Source organism: Drosophila albomicans, chromosome 3 (genome assembly GCF_009650485.2).
Source record: "Drosophila albomicans strain 15112-1751.03 chromosome 3, ASM965048v2, whole genome shotgun sequence".
Lineage (NCBI taxonomy): Eukaryota > Metazoa > Arthropoda > Insecta > Diptera > Drosophilidae > Drosophila > Drosophila albomicans.
In genome coordinates, this window is record NC_047629.2 from 47342277 (window position 1) to 47360864 (window position 18588).

Consider the following 18588-nt stretch of genomic DNA (forward strand, 5'->3'; position numbering starts at 1 on the left):
CGAAATCGAACGAACGAGCTTATTGCTGGTTTCGTGTTTTTTTTATTAGAAAACCTGCCAGTCATTCAAATTGCATTTCTCTTTGATTAACGCAAAAAAAAGACAAGAAAACAGAAAGAATTCATTATGGCAGTACGTGTAATTAACGACGAAGCGCATTTTCAAGCGGAACTAACCCAAGCGGGCGTTCGCCTGGTTGTCGTTGATTTTACGGCAGCATGGTGCGGTCCTTGCCAACGAATTGCGCCAGTTTTCAACACGTTTCCCACCAAATATCCCAAAGCCATATTCCTCAAGGTGGATGTGGATAAGTGCCAAGACACGGCTGCCGGCCAAGGTGTGTCGGCAATGCCAACGTTCATATTCTATCGCAATCGCAGCAAAATCGATCGCATTCAGGGCGCTGACGTCATGGGATTGGAGGCCAAGATTCAGGAGCATATTGGCACTGGCGGCGCTGAAGAAGCTGGCGAAGATTACGGCCAGGGCTTGGTGAGTACACAAAGTTACAGAACTTAAAGGGTAATGTCACTAAAACGTTCTCTTTCAGATGGAACTTAACACATTCATCTCGAAGCAGGAGTGCGAATGCTTGAACGAATCGGATGATCATAATCTGAAGCATGCGCTCGCTTCGGCTGGTGGCTACCTGCAATCGGACTGCGATGAACAGCTTATACTGTCCATCACCTTTAATCAGGCGGTCAAAATACATTCGCTGAAGTTTAAGGCGCCGCCTCAATTGGGACCCAAGGATGTGAAGCTGTTCATCAATCAGCCGCGTACTATTGATTTTGACATGGCCGAGTCTATGAGCAGTGTACAGGAGTTAACGTATGGAAATAATCACAATAGTCTGCGTTAACTGTTTGTCTATAAAATCGATCTCTTTTTTAGTCTGGGCGAAAAGGAACTGGAGAATGGACAGCCGGTGAATTTGCGCTATGTGAAATTCCAGAATGTGCAGAACATTCAGCTGTTTATAAAGAACAATCAGTCGGGCGGCGACATCACTCAAATTGATTACATTGGCTTCATCGGTTCACCCATCATCACCACTAAGATGAATGATTTTAAGCGTGTCTCCGGCAAGAAGGGCGAAAGCCATTAATATCGAGTTTGAGTTAAATTTGATTGGTATTGATCTGTACTTTCGACGTACAATTAAGCAAATTAAAAAAGAAAACAGAATGCATTAACAAACATTGACAACAATGACTAACAACAAATAAAAACAATCAGCTGGCAATCATTAATATCTTATCTATCTATAGACTACTCTGCTGCTTGCCATCATTGAGTTCCTTGAGTAGCAATTGCCAAGCTCGCTCTGCCTGACTCTGCGTAAAATCATAATCCCATTGCGAACTAAAGATCACTTGCGATTTGTCCACAATATCTGCGTTGGCCACTTGATTGGCCAAACGATTGCGTGCCTCCGTCTCGCTTAAACTGTTGCGCTCCATCACCCGCTTGACCGCCTCCTCGGGTCGCACTATCATGGACCACACCTCATGACAATTGGATTCCCAGCCGGCTTTCAATAAGACAGCTGCCTCCAAGACAACAACTTGCGGCACTTGCTCTGACGCCCGTAGGTCGGCCAGACGCTTGTTCACCTCCATCATAATCTCGGGCCAGACAATTGAGTTAAGCAGCTGCAACTCTTTCGGATTGGCAAAAACTCGTGGTCCCAGCTTTGTGCGATCAATCCGTCCATTAGCGCTCGCCAAGATGTCACTGCCGAAGTATTGGACAATCTTCTGATAGCAGGGCTGCCCTGGTTCGTAGACATAGTGCGCCACCTTATCGCAGTCAATGACATGAGCCCCTAGTTTACCCAGACGCTCGGCCATCTTGCTTTTGCCCGACGCTATGCCGCCCGTCAGTCCAATAATATAAGGACGTTTGGGCAGATTTGGACGTGGCTAGTAATTGGAAATATGTGTTAAATTTATATAAATGGATGTTGTGGTGCTGTTTACCTCAGGCTGTTGCCAACGTGTACCCAGCAGATCGATGCGAGTATTGCTCGAGCTGACCTTTGATTCATGTATGCCATCATTAACTTTGCTTTCCACAATATCAATGCAAAAAATATCCAGTTTGCAAAGCGCACGAGTTGCTCTTATCGTGTTGACCTTTTGTCCGCCATACAATGTCTCTTCACTGACGACAATCATGTCGAGGTTGGGATCAGTTTGCGTGGGCCCAAAGGGATCATCGATGGGCACAATCTCATATTGCAGTGTGTTATCAATATCCAAGAGGAACTCGCGCAACTGCGCAATACGCTCCTCCACTGGCAATATCAGTTCAGGCAGCACTTTATCTGCAAATTGAGTTAATACGTTAGTTAATGATTACATTCAAGTAACTGCTTGTCATTACGCTTGGTCATGGCCGAAGTGGTGACGCCCACAACCAGACGTTTGCGTGCGCGCAACACAGCTTGAGTAAGGAATATCTTGTGGCCAATATGAATGCGATCAAAGGTGCCACCCAGCACAACATTCGCATAGACCTGCAAGTTGGCTGACTCTGAATTCGACGGCAGCTGCACAGCAGTGCTGTCTTCCTCCTCCAGGAATATGGTGGGTTTGCTAATGTTGAGCGCTGTGCGCAGCCGATCGCAAAGTTCCGGCTGATGTGCGTCCGAGAATAACAAATCCACCGGCTTGCGAAGTTGTGTTACGGAATGTTGTTGCTTCAGTGGTGCTACCAACACACGCAGATCCATCTGATTGCCCACATAACTGCCACTATCTGCATACAATTGTGATATAAGACGACCCCAAACAGGTGGCGGCGGCGTTGGCGTCGTTTCGGCTACATTTAAATGAATGTATAGCGAATTTACGTATTTTTCAATGCTGCGCAGTGATTTGCCCAGTTGCTTAATGTTGGACACTACCAGCAGTCCCGTCGAGGCCATGTTGTTATAGCGGCTAACTGAAGTTTATTATTTGTTGTACTTTGTACCAGGTTTGTTGATTCTACAGTTCGTTTTTATCGATAAATTCTGCACACAACTGTCGCTCCATTTTCGATTTTCTTTTATTTGTTGTGCTTTGGACCTCTCTTTTTTGCGCAAAGCTATCGACAATGTAACTCATTTTTGCGTATCCTGTCTATCGCGTCTTTTTGAAAAATATCGATAGCAGCAGAACGACGCTGCTGTTTCACTCAAACGCTTGGCGTCCTTCAATAAATATAAAAGAAAATTATATTTATCTCGGTTTTACTAGTTAGAACAATTTTTAAAATACAAAAAATTAAGCCTTAGCGCATTTGTTGTGTAAAATGGCCGAATATAAAGCGTTGTTCAAGTCACAATCGATTGTGCTAAGCCCGCGCAATCACAATAAACTAAACCGGGATCGCCTACGCGTCGAACGAGCGAAAAAGCGCGAAGAACGCTTTCAAAGCAATCGTAAAATGGACAAAAGTCCTAGTCCAAACAATATGTTAGAGGAGCAACAGAAGCAGCCACAACACAAAGACCAGACAGCCATCACAGCGCAGGGCAATCAGGAGAATCAAAATCCAGTGAATAATAGCGATGCACGCAAGCAAATTTATCTGCAGCGTTACATCAAATGGAAGGCGGAAAACAAGCAAAAGGCGGCGCCCCTAGAAACTAGACAAGCGGCTGCGACAACGACAGCCGAGGTGTTTGTGCCGCCCAAGCGACGCTCTCTGTACGTTGTGCTCGACACCAAGTCCAATAAGACAACGGAAATCAAAGCGGAGAAAATCCTTGCATTGGAGCAGCCGCCAGCCAAGTTGAAGCCTACTGTGAAGCCCATTCAAGTGCCCACAGTAAAACCTATTGGAGTGCCTACAACAAAGCCCACTACGAAGCCCATTCAAGTGCCCACAGCGAAGCCCATTCAAGTGGCCACAGTGAAACCCATTCGACAGCTGACAGCAACAAAGGCATCAGCTATTGTTGTGAACAAACCCAAGCCAGCAGTTGCGGCAGTAGTGAAGAAACCATGGCAACAGACTGGAGCAGTCGTGAAGCAGCAGCCTCTGGCCACAGCTAGGCAACCGCAGCCGCTCAAGAAGCCGATGTCCGTTGTAAGGAAACCCGTAACGCGCCCAACACCAGCTCCAGCTACAGCTCTAGGAGCCACAACTGCAATAAAGGCAAGCAAGCCCACTAACTTGATGACGCAGCCATTTGAGAGGCCCACAAATGCAGCGAAGATTGTAAAGCCGCTACGTGGAGGTGGCGTCGGAGGCGGAGGCGGTGCTGCTGGTAAATTCAAGACTACCGCGCCAATCAGAACACAAAGAAGTCAAGCACTCGCCGATCTTTCCACGCGCATGAAGGTGAAGAAAGAAGTGCCCGTGCATAACAAACAAAAGATGATTGAAAAGCGCGCGAACTTTAAGCAGGAGCTACTGCAAATCGCCTCGGAGGAGCAACTGCCCGACACACCAATAGATATTCTGGGCACTGAGAATCCATTTCAGGCGCAAGCCACATCGACACAGTGCAGAAGCAACAACTGCAGTCAGAATCTTTTGGAGGCATATCGTGATATCACCCAGCTGAGTCCAGTCTCAGTTAATGAACAACCTAAAACAGTCAAACGGCAATTGATTCCACCAGCCACGAAACAGCAGCCAGAGGCTGCGCCTAAACCGGAGGAAGAAACAAAGAAGAGATTCAATTTTGTGCGCTACTCCGAGGCCAATTCCCTAATAGAATCGCCAACTCTGGAAGCGCAAAGCACGCTGATACCTCAAGAATCGGGTAAGTATTACAAACAATTCATATAAACTTCCCTAATCTCCTATTGTTCTTTTAAGATTGCCCTGCTGAGGACAAGACAATTGTGGCACAAACGCCGCCGCCATCATCTGCACGTCCCAACTATCTGAGTCCCTATGTGAGCGTGTCGCGTGGCAAAGTCAATTCACACACGGAGCGCCAGAAGCGCAACAGCATGTATCTGCAGGATGAAAAGCAACCAGAAACACCAGTGGCAGTGCGCCGCACTCTGGAGTCGGTGCACTACTTTCGCATGCAGCTGGATAGTGAGATTAGACGATTGCACGCGTTGTGCGATGAATGGGATTCGTACAGCGGACAGCATGAGGAACGTTTGGCGGAATCGGGTGGCAAGGATATGATTGATGCTGCCATTGGACAGACAAAGCTCTTGACCAGCAAGAAACTAATGCAGTTTAGCAGCCTCATCGATCGCTGCGAAGCGGGTGCAACGGGTGTCGGACTGCGACCCAACGATGGCAGCGAGGCCACCAAACCGGTGATGGCCGAGGACTTGGAGGGCTGGTGGGATATGATGCGATTGCAGAGCGATAATGTGGATAAGCGTTTCAATAATTTGACGCGCTGGAAAGCCAACGATTGGCAGGATCCCGATGCCATTGCCGAAGCACCCAAGCCCAAGACGAAGGCAAAGGCCAAGCCTAAAGTGGCAGCCAAGGCGAGCAGCAATATAAAGAGTTTTCTACGCAAAGCACTGGCCGAAAAACGCAAGGCAGACGCAGCGGCCTCAGATCAGCAAACGACGAGTGTTGAAACACCGAAGAAACGCATAATTGTAGTGCGCGATCGTAAATCCTTTTCGCCTGCTCGCACCGTGCTGCGTCTCTCTGTTGGAAGCTCTGGACGGAGATCGGGTGGCAGCAGCGGACGTCCATCAATTGGCGGAAACACCTTGTTGAAATCTGCTCTTTTGGGGGCGGCAGCCGCTGAGCAGAAAGCACGAGAAGCGACGCCGCCATCGCCACCGGCGCCGCTGCCTGTTGCGACACCAAAGCAACGCATGTCCATCTTGAAGACGCCGGGCACCAAGAAACGGGAATCTGGGATACGTGGTGTCTTTTTCAGTGCCAAGAAGAAAGTGCGTCGCTTTCAGTTTACAGTCGAGGAGGGCAATCTGAGTAGCGATGATGATGACAAAACGGTCCACGGCGTCGACAAGCTGGAAGATTGCGAGGAGGACATGTCAATGGAGAAGAGTTCATCGCTAAGCAATCAGACCATTCAAAACTTGAATGCAGCGGAAGCAGCAACGCCGGAGGGTGCATTACGCACGTGTGTGCTGCGCAGTCGAAGGGTTCGAATGAGGCCGTCGTCTGAGTTTATGTAAAATTTTTACAAAATGTCGCTTTTAGATTTGAAAAATGTGTGTTAAGACTTTAGTTTATTTATAATTGGAAATGTGTTTGCATTTTATTGTCATGTTACTTATATTCGCATATATTCATAGGGATATGATTTAATGTTTACAATTATTATCTTTTTCTCAATAAAGTATTAAATCAAATCATCAGTTAAATTCAAATTCAAAGCCGAGATATTAATAACAGATTTGACATTCAAGATCTTTTTATTATATAATGTGATTTTCATTTATTGTAATGTTTATATTCAGATTTATTCTTAGGAATATTGTTAAATTTAACAAAAATTATGTCCAATGTATATCGTTTTATTAATAAAGTATTTAATCAAGTAAACCTGTCGATCAGCTTCAGTTAAATTCAAATTTAAATCAGCGATGTTCAAGTCCCATTTTACATAACAGAAATTTCTAAGATGTGTCATTTCTAATTTAATGTGCTTGCATATAATCGCAATCTTATTTATACTCAGATTTATTAATGCTAACAATTCTTAGATTTTATATATAGTTCAGTGTTTCAAAGTGTTAAATTAAATTAAAAAATGAGTTCTTCTTAAAAGGTGTTTACAACCTATTGGAATGCTTCTTATATATTCATAGTTATATGATTACTGTTAAATTCAAATAAGAATTATCGATAACATATTTCCGATAAGTGAGAAATTAGCTCCCTGAACGTAAGTGTTTGAAATTCCTCGTTTGCCCTTCACTTCATTGCTGAAAGTTCTCTGCATTCCAACGCAGCAACGAAACAACATATTCGACATCTGCATGAGTATATGTTTTTTTCGCTTCCAGCCAATGTTTCACATTTGGAAATAAACTATAATCAATTGCCTTCAAATTTGGACAATAAGGCGGAAACGGAAGCACTTCGTAACCAAGTTCGGCCATTGTGCTCATCGATGACACCGCATTGTGCACTTTCTTTGCCGCCTTAAGCGGTTGCTTGTGTTTGAGAATTTCTTCTAGATTGCTCAAGAAATCTATGTAATAGTCGCTGTTTATCATCTTATTTTTATCAATCATATCCAGATGAACCATTCCATTTGAATCCCAAAAAATATTGACAAACAGCTGCTTGCTCGATTGTTTTTTTGCCCGTTTCTTCTGATGAGAGCGTTTACCTAATGTGAGCAAGTCCTCTGATCCCAAAGCGTAGTGATTGATCCAATTCGCATCCATGGTAATGTATCGGCGTAAAAATGTATTCGCCAAGCCGGTGCCATTTGGATCTTCGATGTCCACTGTGAGCAAGCGCGGTACCCAACGAGTTCTTAGTTTTTTAAGTAACAAATGATCTTGTAGAATGCATTTGACGCGCTCGATTGTTATGCCTGCTGTCTCAACTAAATCGCGGATTTTGATCTTACGATCCCATAAAATAAGTTGGTGAAGAGTCTTAACATCATCTGGCGTTGAAGTCTCCTCTACAGGATGACGACCCGAAAGTTGAACAGCTTCAGAACTTTTGCGTGCTTTTCGCAATTCCCCAAACACTCGGCGTACTGTTGATATTGTGGGCGCAGATCTGCCGTAACATTTTTCTAGCCATTCCGCAGCTTGAACGGTGTTTTTCTCCATTAGAAAACAGTGCTTAATTAGCACACAAAATTCTGTAGTATCCATAAATTTAAATGGCTTTAAAATACGCAACACAGTAGAAGAAAGAATGTTCAAATCAAATTACTGCGCATTAGAGGTGGATACATATCGATAAATATGCATTAACGCTTTTCAACATCGATAAAATGCAGCCCTGACAGCAATTGCGATATATTTATTTATACTGGCGGTGTATTTGCAAATTAAAACTGCGGCCACACTGAACGGTACACCCACCACTGACTGACTGAAAAGAAAAAAAAAAAAGATTGCGACAAAATCATTTCCAAGCAAAATGTCTCGACAAGCCTCCCGATTAGACGCAAAGAAAGTGGTAAGTTCATAAACCACAAGCAGGGCTCGCCTCCCGATACATCGTTGAAAATAGTATAAGATTAGTAGTTGGCCACTAGTCCTAAAAACGAATAACATAAGACAAACATTTGCAAGTGCCACCCAAACCCTCAAAATCGGCTTCACATTCGCTTTTGCAGTAAGTGATATATTGTGGGCGAGCACAAAGTAGCGCAACCTGCGCGCTATGGATAACCATTTTAGCAGTAACCACCGCACAACAGCAACGCCAGCAAGAATGAGCACCAACAACAACAACAGCACGAACAGCAACAACACCAACGTCAACAATGTGGTCAACAATCCAAATACAAACAACAACGCTGCCACAACAACAGCAACAGCCACAGTTGGCGGCCAGCCGATACAAGTGATACCGATGCCATTGCTGCCAGCGGGTGCCGCTCAAATCATAATTGGCCAGCAGCCTCAGGCGCAGGGGGGCGCGGCAACTGCGGGTACACTGCAACCACAACTGATACCGCTGCAGGCAAATCAAATCATGCTACAGGCGACACAACAGCAGCCACAGATGCAGGTGATGCAGCTGCCCGATGGCCAAACGCTGTTCTATCAGACACCCACCATAACATCGCTGGATCCGAACACAATTGGAGCAGCCGCCGCAGCAGCAGCGGCAGCGACGCCGCATTACGTTAACATCAATGGTCAGCTGGTGCAGATAACCACGGCACCAAGTGCGAATCAGGCTACAGCCGCAACAGCGGGCCAACAGATCATAATGTTGCCACAAATGGCAGCTGTGAATGCGGCAGCTGTGGCAGCCACAGCAGCAGCCAATAATGCGACCCAAGGCGGCAATGCTGTCATCAGCAATGTGCAGCAGCAGCAGCAACAACAACAGGCGGCACAGCTGCAGGTTCAGGTGCAAACTGGGCCAGTTGTTGGAAGCACAACAAGTGCTGGTGTCGCTGGCGGCAACAGCAGCAACAACAGCGGAGGCGGCAACAACAATGCAAACAGCAGCAGCGCCGATGTCAGCACAAGCACCACGGGCACGAATACGAACAGCGAGGAGGATGAGAACTCCAAGGGCGAGGCGGACGAGGAGCCGCTCTATGTGAATGCCAAGCAATACAAGCGTATACTGATACGACGACAAGCGCGAGCCAAACTGGAGTCACGCATACCCAAGGAGCGTTGCAAGTACTTGCATGAATCTCGTCATCGGCACGCCATGAATCGGGCACGCGGTGAAGGCGGACGTTTTCATTCGGCGCAAGAGAAGGGCGATCAATCGGGACTCGATGGCATCAGTTTGCCGCTGACACCGAGCGGCGGAGCGACATTGAGTCGCGGCACAGCGAGAGCGCCGCCAAAGCTGATAGCACCACACCAAACGCCAAGCATAACCATAACGGCCATCAAGTCGGAGTGAATGAAGCGCAGTTGTTGTTTGTAGATAGAGCACACACCCCACTTTATCATTAAGTTAAGAATGTAGATTGTAAGTCTGTCTATAGCAATTAGGACCGAAGTCTCTGGCAAATAAATTTGTATTTATTGTAAATCTGTGGATCAACTCAACAGCATAGCTGTAGCAAAAGAAAAGCTCTAACCATTTCGATGATGTTGGCTTGGATTCATTGTCCTGCATTTCTCTTCTTTCATTATGGTCGCAGAACTCGGAGTTCCTCACGCTCACCTATGGCGCCTTGGTCACCCAGATGCTGCGCGACTTTGAGAACGTGGACGATGTGAACAAACAGCTGGAGCGCATCGGCTACAACATGGGCATGCGTCTAATCGAGGACTTTCTGGCTCGCACCTCATCACCCCGCTGCCTGGAGCTGCGTGAGACAGCGGATCGCATTCAACAGGCGTTCCGCATCTACTTGAATGTGCAGCCCACAATCTCAAATTGGTCGCCAGCCTCCGATGAATTCTCGCTCCTCTTCGACTCCAATCCGTTGACAGAGTTCGTTGAGCTGCCCGCCGATTTGGCAAATTTGCGCTACAGCGCCATACTCAGTGGCTGCATACGTGGTGCTCTCGAAATGGTTCAGCTGGAGGTGCAATGTTGGTTTGTCCAGGTAAACAATATATTCATTGTGTGTGTTGTATGAGGAATACTTTATTGGTTGTTGTTGTTCTTGTTTTGCTTGTGTGTTTGTGTGTCTCTTGCAGGATCAGCTGAAGGGCGACAATGTGACGGAGTTGCGTGTTAAGTTCGTGCGACGTCTAGAGGAAGCCATACCAGCTGGCGAGGATTAGAACGAGAAGACAAAGAGAAGAGATAGTTTGTTTTTTTTTAAATGTTGTTCGTGATGTTAGGGCGTACAAAACAAATTGTGAGAAAGAAAAAACAAAAAAAATAACAGCAGCAGCAGCATAAAACAACAATTAGAAAACAACAAGTGTTTAGTTTGTATTTTTATTCGACTTTATACAAATTCCAATATTATATAGAATATATATAGATATTATATAAACATAAAGCATTAAAAACAAAAACATTGTGTTACAAATTGTTTAAGCATTAGACGAAAGCAGTTTTTGATGTATTCAAATTAATCATTTTTTATTATGATACCCGATACCCAGAGGCTGAAACTTCTATTGCGTCCGTCTGTCTGTCCCGTTTGCACAAACACAAATATCCCAGGGACTTTAAGAATTAAAGCTTCGATTTTTGATATGCAGCTCAAGTTTTCAAAATGCAAACGTTTACCATTGGATTATATAAATATTTTGTATTATAAAATGTTTTTCTTTGCATGGGTAGCGGGTTTCTTTACTCGATTATCTTGGCTGTTATTATCATGTATTATACTTTTTGTTAAGGCGGCTGAAAACAAAATGGGTTAAGCCTGTAGCTTTGTTGCTAATGCGGCATCAACAATCATTATCATTATTAATTCATGTATATGTTGTATAACAAATAACAAAACATTTTTTTTAACATGGAATACTTTCGTTGTCACAGGCACAATAAACAATACTTTGGCTTTTTGATTTTGGGCTTATTATGATTGATTGATAACAGTTGCTCTGCTGGATTTTCGTGTTGTCGCTGCTGGATTATGATGGTTGATTTGGTTAGCTCTGCTGCGGGCAAAGCATTAGGTTGAGGTTGCGGCGTGTCAGCACCTTGCGTAAGGCTTGCAGCGTTTTCATGCAGATGACGACACAGCAGCCGTTGGCCACGCCCTCCGCTGGACTCTTGCAGGTGCAGGCGTTGCTCTTCACGGCGTCGCTGGCCGGCGGCAACGATGGCGTTGACGCTTTACTGGAGCAGCAGCCACTGGCAGCAACGGGCGGAGCTGCAGCTGGCGCACAGCAGCCGCCAGCTGGCGGAGCAACAGATGGTGCAACTGGACCACAGCCACAACCGCCAGCTGGTGCAGCAGTTGCTGGCTTGTTGCCTGAGCAACAGCCGCCTGCAGTCGGAGCTGGACTACAGCAGCCACCACCACTTGCCGGTGCAGGTTTCGGTGCACTCGAAGCGCAGCCACAGCCGCCGCCAGTTGTGGCTGCCACAGGCTTGGCAGCGCCGCCACCACAGCATCCGCCACCGCCGTTGCCGCCGCCAACTTTGCCAGCTGCTTGTCCGCCACTCATGGAAGCCAGATTCTGCAGGAGCAAAGCAACATCCTCGATGTTTTGGTTCATTTCCGCTTCGCGTTTACTCACTTTTTTGCTGCTGTTGCTGCTGCCGCAGATGCGTTTACCGCTGCCGCTGCCGTTAGAGCTGGCCAGCGTTGTAATCGTTGTGGTGGGCTTAATATTAACCGGCGGCTTCCCGGCGGCGGAACAATCACCGCCATGGCAACTCTTGGTCTGATCACACTTGCAATTGGTGCAATTGCAGATGCCCGCATCTGCTGTGATCTGCTTCAACGTTGGCTTATTGTCTCGAATGTCCAGCTCCACGAGGCCAGAGGCATCGCTGGGCACCTGGGCCGCCTGCTGCAGTGTCTCCTGCAGCAGCGCACTGTTATTATCAATGGTCATGAGTATATCGTTGAGCAGCGATTCCGTTTCCATGTCCTCATCGTTGTCAAAGCTGTCGTCCTTGAGCAGTTCCTCAATATTCTGCTGATTCAACTCCAGCGTGGGTAAAGCATTTGATTGCTCTGTAGTTGCAGCTGGGGCATTGTTCATTTCAATGTCCAGCGTTGGCGTTGGCAACGATAGCGTTAGATCATCCATGTTGCCGGCAATGGCATTGCCAAAGCTTTGCTTTAGATCCACAAAACTAGGCATCTCGGTGGGCAAGACAACGCAGGCATCGGTCAACGGTGCCATGGCCATGATGGGCTTGGACACCAGGACACCAGCATCAATCCAGGGACTGGGTATCTCCTCCTCGGCGGCATAGGACACGGGATACGCTTGCGATGTCTCGGGCAACATGAAAACATTGGACAATTGCTGCAACACAACGCCGCTGTCATTGCTCGTCGTCTCCGACGAATGACTGCTGGGATTTAGCAGCACCATGTCCGTTTGCACTGGCTCCAACTCCAATTCCTCTTCGAGATGTTCCCCTTCTTCTGGTTGCGTCTCTTGCTGCTCGTCGTCTTCCTGCTCCTGGCGTTGCGTTTTCTGTGCACGTTTCGTCTTCTTTTTGCCCTTGTTAAGCAGCTGCCGCTGATGCGTCTTCTTGTGCGACTTCAAACTGTGCGACGTGCTAAACGACTTCTGACAACTGTCCTCCTGGCATGGATACGGTTTCTCGCCGGTGTGCGTGCGTCTATGCGTCTTTAAGTGATGGGAGGCCGTAAACGCTTTACCGCAATCGTCCTCGGGACACTTGTAGGGACGCTCCTGTGTGTGGGTGCGCATATGCTTCTTCAGATCACTGAGCGTAGTGAAGCACTTCTGGCACATTTCACAATTGAACGTCTCGCCATTGTGCAGACGAAGGTGGGCGTGTAATCTGTGAGTGAGATAAGCAAATGGAATATGGCAAATGGCAGTGTTTTGATTAGACAGTGATTAGACACCATAATAAAAATACTGCACAGTTTATTCTTGGCAATCAGCTGCTGATTTTTTGACTCACCTGTAGCGCGTGTTGAACGCCTTATCACAGCCACTCACTTCACACTCGTAGGGCTTCACCTTGGTGTGAACACGAACATGGATCTTCAGGCTGTAGGATGTGAGAAATGCCTTGTTGCAGCCCTCCTCCGTGCACTTGAAGCTATAGTCACCTGCACATAATAATAAACATAATTTATTAGTGCCTAATTATTTTAATTTTACTAATTTGTTTTTTTTTTCACTAAATTATTAATTTAAAAAAAAAGTATTGCTTATTGATGTTGACAAACACACTTCAAGCAATACTACATTACTGATTGTAATTGGTTAACAAGTAACGTTTTTTCCAATTTGCAATTGCAAAACATTTATTATTATTATTATTATTACTCTGCTAGTTATTAATTATTTATTTCTTTATAAAATTAAAAATAACTCAGAATAAACAACTTTATTTAGTTGTTGGCGCCATCTTTAAGTGCTGCTGTGAAACAACCCTGTCTTTAATAGAGTGTAGACCAGTGTTGGTTAATTGCATTCGTTGCTGTAACGCACGCTTAAAAAGTTGCTGCAAGCATTTAAAATCGTTCTTGTGGAAAATGGCTCGATTGCAAAGCTGCTAATGAGTACCATTATATTGAGGATTATGAGGAAGACACCACAGTGGAAGGAAGTTATGATGCTGCACAAGATTAAAGCGAGGGAACATTAAAAGGAACAGTGACCCTTTCAACAAATATGTATGTACATTGTACATGTATGTATTTACATACATATGCATGTATGTAGATAGCATACTCAACAAGGTAGACGAATTGGCACGTGCCGATATACAATTTGAATTGTTAAACGTTGCCAACACGCTAGTGAAAAATGGAAGAACACAACGTAATTGAATTGCATATGTACGTACATACTATATGAATTATAGTTTTCTATATTTATCAGGGACCGAAAATAACAATTCTTTTTTCATAAATACATATAAATTATTATTCTTTATTACATTCGCTCTGAAGAAATTTCCAAGTTTTGTAATTAGGCTTATTTTCAGTGATTGTGGTCTACAATTTAAAAAATTTCTTAAGTGATCATTGTCGTAGAAAAAAAGCAAATTACATCTAATGCTAATAAACGTTCCCCGAGTTTTAAATATGTTGTACATTATCGATTAAGCTCACCTGTGTGGGTTTTTAAATGCGTTCGCAGATTACCAATTGTGCTGTAGCTGCGATAACAGTTCTCATAGTTGCATTTATAACGGCTGAGAGCTTCGTCGGAACTCTGCTTTATAGTAGGAGAAGGAAGGATCACAATACAAATGTTATAAATTGATTAGTTTTATTGTAAAACCTGTAGATGTTTTTAATTAACTGAGAATATATACAAAGTCGGGGGTTTCGAATATATATATGTATGTATGTAAGTCATTAGGTCATTAGGTATGTGTGTGTTATGTTTATGTACTCGTAAGTCGGCCAATAAATAAATAAGTAGGTAAGTGAGTATGTAAAAATAAGCATGCAAAATATAGATATATATGTACTTGTAATTTTTTTGAGTTTTACAATATATTGCATATATAGATTATGTTGTAAGTATTGGTATTTTTAGAGGAGATCGAAGGATCACTAAAGCTACGCACCAAAAGTTGGCTGTTGAGAAATATGAAAAGTGGTTAACAAATTGGAGCAGCGAGGATCGTGAGCGGGGGGAAGTGCGCAACAACACAGACTCCCTCTTTTGGTTTTGTTGACTAGCTCTACGACTATCGATTATTTGGCTTTCGATTAATTTGCTAAAAGCAGCGTTACAAACGTTAGTTACGTTACGGCACACGTTTTTTTTTTTTGCGAGTGTGTTTGGGTGAGGAGGGGGACTGAGTACCTCGTACGCCATCGCCATCAGTTGATCTTCTTCGGTGTCCTTGTGCAGGGCGCCGGGGTGGATGCAGTGAGCCAGCTCATCGTCCTCATCTGGCTCATTCTGCTCTTCGATATTATAGCTGAAGGAAGATCGTTCGTTGTTATTCATTGGCTCTCACAAAATATATCGAAATCTCGCCGGTTTGGAAGCAACAACATTAACAAAAAGAAATGCGCCGGGCGAGCATTGCTGCTCTTTTTTTTTTGTTTTTAATTTGTGTCATTGGGCCGTTAAAATCATGTATATACATATACACTGCAATTACACATACATACATACATATGGACGCATGCACATGTATGTATGTGTGCTTGCTGCACAGATTAGTGAGGTTAGAGAGCGCAACGAAAACAACAACAACAACGGCACCAAAGAGAAGAAGAACAACAGAACACATTCATTAATAAACAGTTGACAGCCAGCAAAGCAGAAACATCAGTCAAAAAGGAGAACAACAAAAACATAAACAATGGGAAAACTAACGGCTGATTTGCTTGAAGTGGAAACCCCCACTAAGCTTTAATAACCAGATTAATTAATATTTAATATTGTCATGGTCAAACACGACGTCGAACGAACTATAAAAGCAAACCTAAAAGAAAACACACTCACTCACACACACATAACCAAAATATTCGATTTGGATAAACAACAAGTGCGTGGGCGAGTGGACGAAGATTGTGGACCAAGGAGGGAGAACAGGGAGGGACGGAAGGTATGTCTACTAGGCAGCCGTCACTATTTGCGATATTTGTTGTCCCTGTCACGGACACAGCTGGCAGCAGCCCCCCTTCCCACTGTCCCGACAGCATGCCTGCCATTCTCCTCCCTTTTCTTATATATCTGGCGAGCGCTGAAAAATGAGAAATATGATTGAGGTGGAACACTCATGGCGATAAAAATAGCGTGGCGTAGACGTTGAGGAGGCACAGGACGGCCAGCAACAACAAGAAAAATTGAAATATGATTGTACTATAAATGAAAACAACTACAAAGAATAGGCTAGCCACATTGTGAGAGATCATTTAAATTTGAAAATTGGCATTAATAGATACACAAATTAATCAACAGTTTATCTTTAATGATTAACAAGGTGCTCAGACACAAAATTTCAATAGAAAATCAGTTCAACCAATAATCGTAAATTTGCGACTGCAAAAAATACAAAATGGCTGTCCAATGGCTTGGATAAAAAGAGGGGGTGGGGTATACAACAAGTCACGGAAAGTTTTCTAATCAGTGTGTGACTAAGTCCAACTGAGCATCGTATTGTCATACTGATAAGACACACAGAGTTCCAATACGAAATAAAGTGCTAAGCACGTCGCCAATTCATTTAAAGCTAGATTTAATATTTTCAAAATAAACAATTAACTAAATGATGATGCGAATTATAGCACATTGACAGTTTCACTGGACAATAAATGCTCTAGTTTTTCAGAATATTCTGGAATTGAATTTCACAACGCCTCGAGAAGCGATTCATTCTAAATGGAAGCCGGCTATTTTACACCAAGTGTGAATGAATTTTGGGGAAAAATACAAAACTTGACTAAGTTTTTGTATGTATACATATGTATATATTTATGTGCATGTGTGTTTTTATTTTGTAGTGGGGGAAATCTAAATGCGTTCATCGGCGTAATTATTTTTAGACCAAACAAACGATTTGGATACAATCATCGCGTATCGCAGAGTAAGAAGCAGAAGGCGGCTGCAGCAGCCGCAGTAGCAACAAAAACCGTTACATTCTCATTGCCATCCAAAATCAAATACATACACACAAGCATGCAAAAATATATGAGTGTGTGTGTGAGGTGGATGAGTACCGGCGAACACATATCAGGCAATTAGCAACAACATGCTAACATTTCGGACACTTTACGGACGCGCGTTGTAATAAGTGGACATTGGAATTGTTGAAATTTGCCAAATTTTCGCAGGGGCAAGCAAAAAATAAAAAAAAACTTTTAACAGTCCGATATGTGCATCTAATTAGTTGGCTGCAACAACAACAAAAGAGAAGGCAAGCACGTCACATTAGAGCAGACGGAAAAGAAAGCATGCAACAAACAGATTTGTGTGGGCAGTGGAAAATTTAGCCATGGGCATTAGCCATGGGCGGGGGTCAAGCTAGCAAAGTGCAAACACCTGCCATATTTCAAAATGACAAATGAGCAACGGTAAAAAACTAAAGTTGAGTTATCGATAACAAAAGCAAATACCGTAAACAGTTCTGTGAAGCATGCAATGAGGATGTGCAAACACCTGCCCAATCTTTTTCTAATAATAACAACAAAACAAAGTTATCGATAAGCAACTTGATATCAATAACAATAACAAACATAAATGGTGTAAGCAGTGTTGGAAAGCATGCAATGAGGCTGCCAGTGCTTACTACCTCGTCCCAAGTGTAAAATATGCAGTTGTAGTAGTAGTAGTAGGTGGAGATGGGGTTGAACAGCTGTTGTTGTTTTGCATCTCTGATGTTGTTGCTGATGTTTTTGTTGGATCTTCCTCATCGTTGGCTGGCACCATGCTGAAGGATACCACTGTCGGTGGCTGCACCTGAACAAGCTTTTGATTTTGAAACTGATATTCCAGCGTAAAACAAATGTCATCCAGATTATAAGTGCCCATTGTTGCTATTAATGGCATCGACGACGTTGTTGTTGTTGTGTGCATTGATGATGAAATATGGGATGTGGGCGAGGATGTGGTGTCTGTGTTTGTGTGCATGTTTGTGCTGGTTAGCAACAGGGGTGCAGTTGTCAACGGTCGCAGTGTAAACACCTCGTCTCCGTCGTTGTCATCGTCGTCGACGTCCTCGTCCATTTTTAAGGTCTGGGTCTGTGCTTGCATTTCCTGTAGCGGTGTCGCTGATGGCGCACCGTATAACGTGTATGTTGTTGTCGTCCCTGTCGTTAGCTCATCATCATCAACATTATCGTCCGCCTCAAGTGTTAAACTTAAGCCTAATGGTTGCAGCACCTGTTGCTCCCCAGTCGTTGTCTGACTGTTGCCGCCATAAATGCTGCCGTTGCTACTGCTGTTGCTGCCATCGGTTTCCAATTTGGGCGTTAACAAAGATGCTAACAATGCTTTGTCCTCAAATCCATTAAAGTCCAGCTGCAGCGATGACGCAGTCATTGGTGGTGAACCAGTTAACGATGTGCGCGTCGAGTTTGTATCATAATCCCTGCTGTCTGATAAGGAATTTCCATGATTGGCCGTCTTCCAACTGTGCTCGTAGTATTGCTGTTGTTGTTGCTGTTGTAGTTGTGCGCTGAGCGTCTCATCGCTGCTTGCATCCATTTTGTACTTATATTCTAGTATTCCACACACTCACACACACATACATATATATCAATTTCACGCATGCAGTTGTTTTTCTTATATCACTTTGCAATGCCGATACATATATGTATATATAAATATATATATATATATATATTACAAAAGAATTAGAAAATTATAAAGAGCAAACACACAGCGGAGATCCGAACGAAATAATCACGTTCGCGCA

General features: G+C 44.2%; 6 protein-coding genes across 8 annotated transcripts; 4 read left to right on the plus strand and 2 right to left on the minus strand.

Moving 5' to 3' along the window:
- Positions 1 to 19: 19 nt before the first annotated feature.
- Positions 20 to 1249, plus strand: LOC117567195 (thioredoxin-like protein 1). Its single transcript, XM_034247024.2, has 3 exons — positions 20 to 492; positions 551 to 834; positions 898 to 1249. The coding sequence occupies exons 1-3, from the start codon at positions 127 to 129 to the stop codon at positions 1109 to 1111; spliced, it is 864 nt and encodes a 287-aa protein (XP_034102915.1). The 5' UTR covers positions 20 to 126; the 3' UTR covers positions 1112 to 1249.
- On the minus strand, positions 1130 to 3024 carry LOC117567192 (bifunctional coenzyme A synthase). Its single transcript, XM_034247021.2, has 3 exons — positions 2392 to 3024; positions 1986 to 2332; positions 1130 to 1928 (listed from the first exon to the last, which is right to left on the minus strand). The coding sequence occupies exons 1-3, from the start codon at positions 2933 to 2935 to the stop codon at positions 1269 to 1271; spliced, it is 1551 nt and encodes a 516-aa protein (XP_034102912.1). The 5' UTR covers positions 2936 to 3024; the 3' UTR covers positions 1130 to 1268.
- Positions 3025 to 3178: 154 nt separating this feature from the next.
- LOC117567191 (guanylate kinase-associated protein mars) lies at positions 3179 to 6212 on the plus strand. Its single transcript, XM_034247018.2, has 2 exons — positions 3179 to 4765; positions 4822 to 6212. Exons 1-2 carry the CDS (start codon positions 3304 to 3306, stop codon positions 6129 to 6131), a joined length of 2772 nt encoding a protein of 923 aa, XP_034102909.1. The 5' UTR covers positions 3179 to 3303; the 3' UTR covers positions 6132 to 6212.
- Positions 6213 to 7974: 1762 nt separating this feature from the next.
- LOC117567196 (trafficking protein particle complex subunit 3) lies at positions 7975 to 10930 on the plus strand. The gene is made up of 3 exons (XM_034247025.2): positions 7975 to 8106; positions 9770 to 10180; positions 10275 to 10930. The coding sequence occupies exons 1-3, from the start codon at positions 8068 to 8070 to the stop codon at positions 10359 to 10361; spliced, it is 537 nt and encodes a 178-aa protein (XP_034102916.1). The 5' UTR covers positions 7975 to 8067; the 3' UTR covers positions 10362 to 10930.
- Positions 7976 to 9643, plus strand: LOC117567194 (nuclear transcription factor Y subunit alpha). The gene is made up of 2 exons (XM_034247023.2): positions 7976 to 8106; positions 8267 to 9643. Exon 2 carries the CDS (start codon positions 8314 to 8316, stop codon positions 9523 to 9525), a length of 1212 nt encoding a protein of 403 aa, XP_034102914.1. The 5' UTR covers positions 7976 to 8106; positions 8267 to 8313; the 3' UTR covers positions 9526 to 9643.
- LOC117567188 (zinc finger protein 236) lies at positions 10506 to 18548 on the minus strand. Of its 3 annotated transcripts, XM_052005490.1 has the most exons (5): positions 17461 to 18548; positions 15024 to 15141; positions 14318 to 14420; positions 13156 to 13306; positions 10506 to 13029 (listed from the first exon to the last, which is right to left on the minus strand). In XM_052005490.1, exons 1-5 carry the CDS (start codon positions 18375 to 18377, stop codon positions 11187 to 11189), a joined length of 3132 nt encoding a protein of 1043 aa, XP_051861450.1. In that variant the 5' UTR covers positions 18378 to 18548; the 3' UTR covers positions 10506 to 11186. The 3 variants fall into 3 exon arrangements, with proteins under 3 accessions (XP_051861450.1, XP_034102906.1, XP_051861451.1); XM_034247015.2 differs by lacking the exon at positions 15024 to 15141 and having other exon boundaries at positions 18054 to 18536; XM_052005491.1 differs by lacking the exon at positions 15024 to 15141 and having other exon boundaries at positions 17464 to 17572.
- Positions 18549 to 18588: the final 40 nt, after the last annotated feature.

What these genes read in the sequence shown, in the direction of transcription:
- LOC117567194 (XM_034247023.2), top strand. Translation starts at nt 8,314, where the DNA reads ATGGATAACCATTTTAGCAGTAACCACCGCACAACAGCAACGCCAGCA.
- LOC117567196 (XM_034247025.2), top strand. Translation starts at nt 8,068, where the DNA reads ATGTCTCGACAAGCCTCCCGATTAGACGCAAAGAAAGTG. An exon ending in GATTAGACGCAAAGAAAGTG is followed by an intron (nt 8,107 to 9,769) that starts GTAAGTTCATAA and finishes TTATGGTCGCAG; the next exon opens with AACTCGGAGTTCCTCACGCT. An exon ending in TGCAATGTTGGTTTGTCCAG is followed by an intron (nt 10,181 to 10,274) that starts GTAAACAATATA and finishes TGTCTCTTGCAG; the next exon opens with GATCAGCTGAAGGGCGACAA.
- LOC117567192 (XM_034247021.2), bottom strand. Translation starts at nt 2,935, where the DNA reads ATGGCCTCGACGGGACTGCTGGTAGTGTCCAACATTAAGCAACTGGGC. An exon ending in CACTTCGGCCATGACCAAGC is followed by an intron (nt 2,333 to 2,391) that starts GTAATGACAAGC and finishes CTCAATTTGCAG; the next exon opens with ATAAAGTGCTGCCTGAACTG. An exon ending in CACGTTGGCAACAGCCTGAG is followed by an intron (nt 1,929 to 1,985) that starts GTAAACAGCACC and finishes TCCAATTACTAG; the next exon opens with CCACGTCCAAATCTGCCCAA.
- LOC117567191 (XM_034247018.2), top strand. Translation starts at nt 3,304, where the DNA reads ATGGCCGAATATAAAGCGTTGTTCAAGTCACAATCGATTGTGCTAAGC. An exon ending in GCTGATACCTCAAGAATCGG is followed by an intron (nt 4,766 to 4,821) that starts GTAAGTATTACA and finishes TGTTCTTTTAAG; the next exon opens with ATTGCCCTGCTGAGGACAAG.
- LOC117567188 (XM_052005490.1), bottom strand. Translation starts at nt 18,377, where the DNA reads ATGGATGCAAGCAGCGATGAGACGCTCAGCGCACAACTACAACAGCAA. An exon ending in TTTACACTTGGGACGAGGTA is followed by an intron (nt 15,142 to 17,460) that starts GTAAGCACTGGC and finishes ATCTTCCTTCAG; the next exon opens with CTATAATATCGAAGAGCAGA. An exon ending in TGATGGCGATGGCGTACGAG is followed by an intron (nt 14,421 to 15,023) that starts GTACTCAGTCCC and finishes ACTATAAAGCAG; the next exon opens with AGTTCCGACGAAGCTCTCAG.
- LOC117567195 (XM_034247024.2), top strand. Translation starts at nt 127, where the DNA reads ATGGCAGTACGTGTAATTAACGACGAAGCGCATTTTCAAGCGGAACTA. An exon ending in AAGATTACGGCCAGGGCTTG is followed by an intron (nt 493 to 550) that starts GTGAGTACACAA and finishes GTTCTCTTTCAG; the next exon opens with ATGGAACTTAACACATTCAT. An exon ending in AGCAGTGTACAGGAGTTAAC is followed by an intron (nt 835 to 897) that starts GTATGGAAATAA and finishes TCTCTTTTTTAG; the next exon opens with TCTGGGCGAAAAGGAACTGG.